Below are 2,088 nucleotides of genomic sequence, written 5' to 3' on the forward strand. Positions count from 1 at the left end.
GTATCATTTTAGTATTCTAGTCTAGAGAATGTAAAGAGCATTAAAGTTTAGTAAGACTAACTTGAGAAATTATCAGTGCTTCTGCTCTTTTAAGGATTTTATTTTGTTATTGTATTTTATTTATGAAAGGTCCTTATTATGTGTGTCACCATGACAGTCTGTGAGGCGTTGGTGACCAAACCCGAGGCTTCATGAGGGCTACGTGGGTGTTCTACCAACCGAGCTGCTCCCTGAGCTCAGGTCTTGTTCTCTTCCCAAGGTCTGGATTTGAACATGCAGACATTTGAGTTTTTGTGTATTAATAGCCATTTAATGATAGATTTTTGTCTTCCCTGAAGACTTCATATTTCATAGTTTTAGCATGCAACATTTTTATGTCTACAATAATCTACATAGAATTTTGAGTTTTTGTTGACCTAAAATTTTCTTTATTTTTAGTAAAGTTGTGAAGTTCTCATTAGAAAATTCACTAAGTCCTCAGGGTTAGATTCAGAATCTCCTGAAGTGGTCATTGGATCCCCCCCCCTTTTTTGTGGCAGCAAGGAAATCCTGCACCTAGCTAGAGCTGTGGACTTACTAGTCAAGTATTGTACCACTGTGCTGTGTCCCCAACATGTATCTGTCCATTATTTTGTTGTCATATTATTCTCCTCTGTGGAGTTCTGTCTTCACATTCTGTTCCAACCAACAGAATGTACACTTTCCCAATAAAAATCCAAATCTAGAGCCCATTCATACCTTGGAATGATGAGATTAGATGTTCAGTCAAGCCACGGAAGACCACCCCCCCCCCAATACCTGACACTGTGTGTTTGAAGGATGTGGGATAAAAGAATATGATCACTCCATTTTCCATAGTTCGCTACCTACGGCAGGTACTTTCTCAGTGTCCTTCTCACAGCGGCCTTCACCTCCTTGTTTTTCAGGCTGTAGATGAGGGGGTTCAGCATGGGGGTGACTGCGCTGTACTGCAAAGACAGGAGCAAATCCAGGAAGGACCCAGAGGGGGGCATGAGATAGCAGAGAAAGCCTGACCCAAAGAACAAGGTCACTGCAGTGAGGTGGGACGAGCAGGTGGAGAAGGCTTTGCTTCTCCCCGTGGTGGAGCCGATGCTCAAGACGGTGGAGACAATGCGGGCATAGGAGAAGAAGATTGGGATAAAGGTTCCCAGCCCGTGCAATAAACTGGAGCAAAGCAGGATATCAACCGTGATAGAGATATCCGAACAGGACAGGGGGAAAAGGGCAGGCAGCTCGCAGGTGTAGTGGTGAATGGTCTGAGCCTCACAGAAGTCCAGGTTGACGGCCAAGAGCACAATGATGGTGGCATTGAGAGAGGCCACGCCCCACGAGACCAACACAAGCCTCACACACAACTCCGTTCTCATCACCTGGCTATAGAGCAGTGGATGGCAGATGGCAGCGTGGCGGTCATAAGCCATGGCCGACAGCAGGCAGGCTTCAGTCCCAGAAGAAAAAAACACGAAGAAGACCTGAGCCAGGCAGCCCCCTACTGAGATGCTTTTCCTCTCAGACAGGAGGTCCTTCAGCAGCTTCGGTACCGTGACGGACGAGAAGCAGAGGTCTATACATGACAGGTTGCTTAAGAAGAAGTACATGGGCGTGTGGAGGTGGGAGTCAGCCCCGATCACCAGCAGCATCGTCAGGTTCCCCGTCATGGTGAGGAGGTAAATCCCCAGGAAAAGCGCGAAAAGTAGAGCCTCGATCAGGGGGTCGTCAGAGAGCCCCGTGAGAAGGAACTCTGTGATGGCGCTGTGGTTCCTCCAGGCCATTGTGATTATTTCCTTGGAATAAAGGGGAAAGACAGGTGAGGGTTCCTATGGTTTTTCATGTTATCTGGGGCATCATCACCCCTGGACCTACATTTCCCCTGCTTTGTTTGAACCTGAGCACCGGCGCATCAGGCTGCTCTCCGGACACCTCGGGATGAGTTTTACGTTTCTTTGCCGTCACTACTCTCTGCTCACAGTGTTTACACAGTTCAGAGGACCCCATTCCTGCTCCACAGGCTTGACTAGGCATGTAATACCGCTGGGTTACTTACACATGTAGCTTTTCCTACATGTT

At 47.5% G+C, this 2,088-nt stretch overlaps 1 protein-coding gene across 1 annotated transcript; it reads right to left on the reverse strand.

Annotated features, from left to right (window-relative positions):
* Positions 1-866: 866 nt before the first annotated feature.
* Positions 867-1,794, reverse strand: LOC114708510 (olfactory receptor 8S1-like). The gene has a single exon (XM_028891839.1). It carries the CDS (start codon positions 1,791-1,793, stop codon positions 867-869), a length of 927 nt encoding a protein of 308 aa, XP_028747672.1. The 5' UTR covers position 1,794.
* Between the last annotated feature and the right edge of the window lie 294 nt (positions 1,795-2,088).

The sequence above is a fragment of the Peromyscus leucopus genome, chromosome 20 (genome assembly GCF_004664715.2).
Source record: "Peromyscus leucopus breed LL Stock chromosome 20, UCI_PerLeu_2.1, whole genome shotgun sequence".
Taxonomy (NCBI): domain Eukaryota; kingdom Metazoa; phylum Chordata; class Mammalia; order Rodentia; family Cricetidae; genus Peromyscus; species Peromyscus leucopus.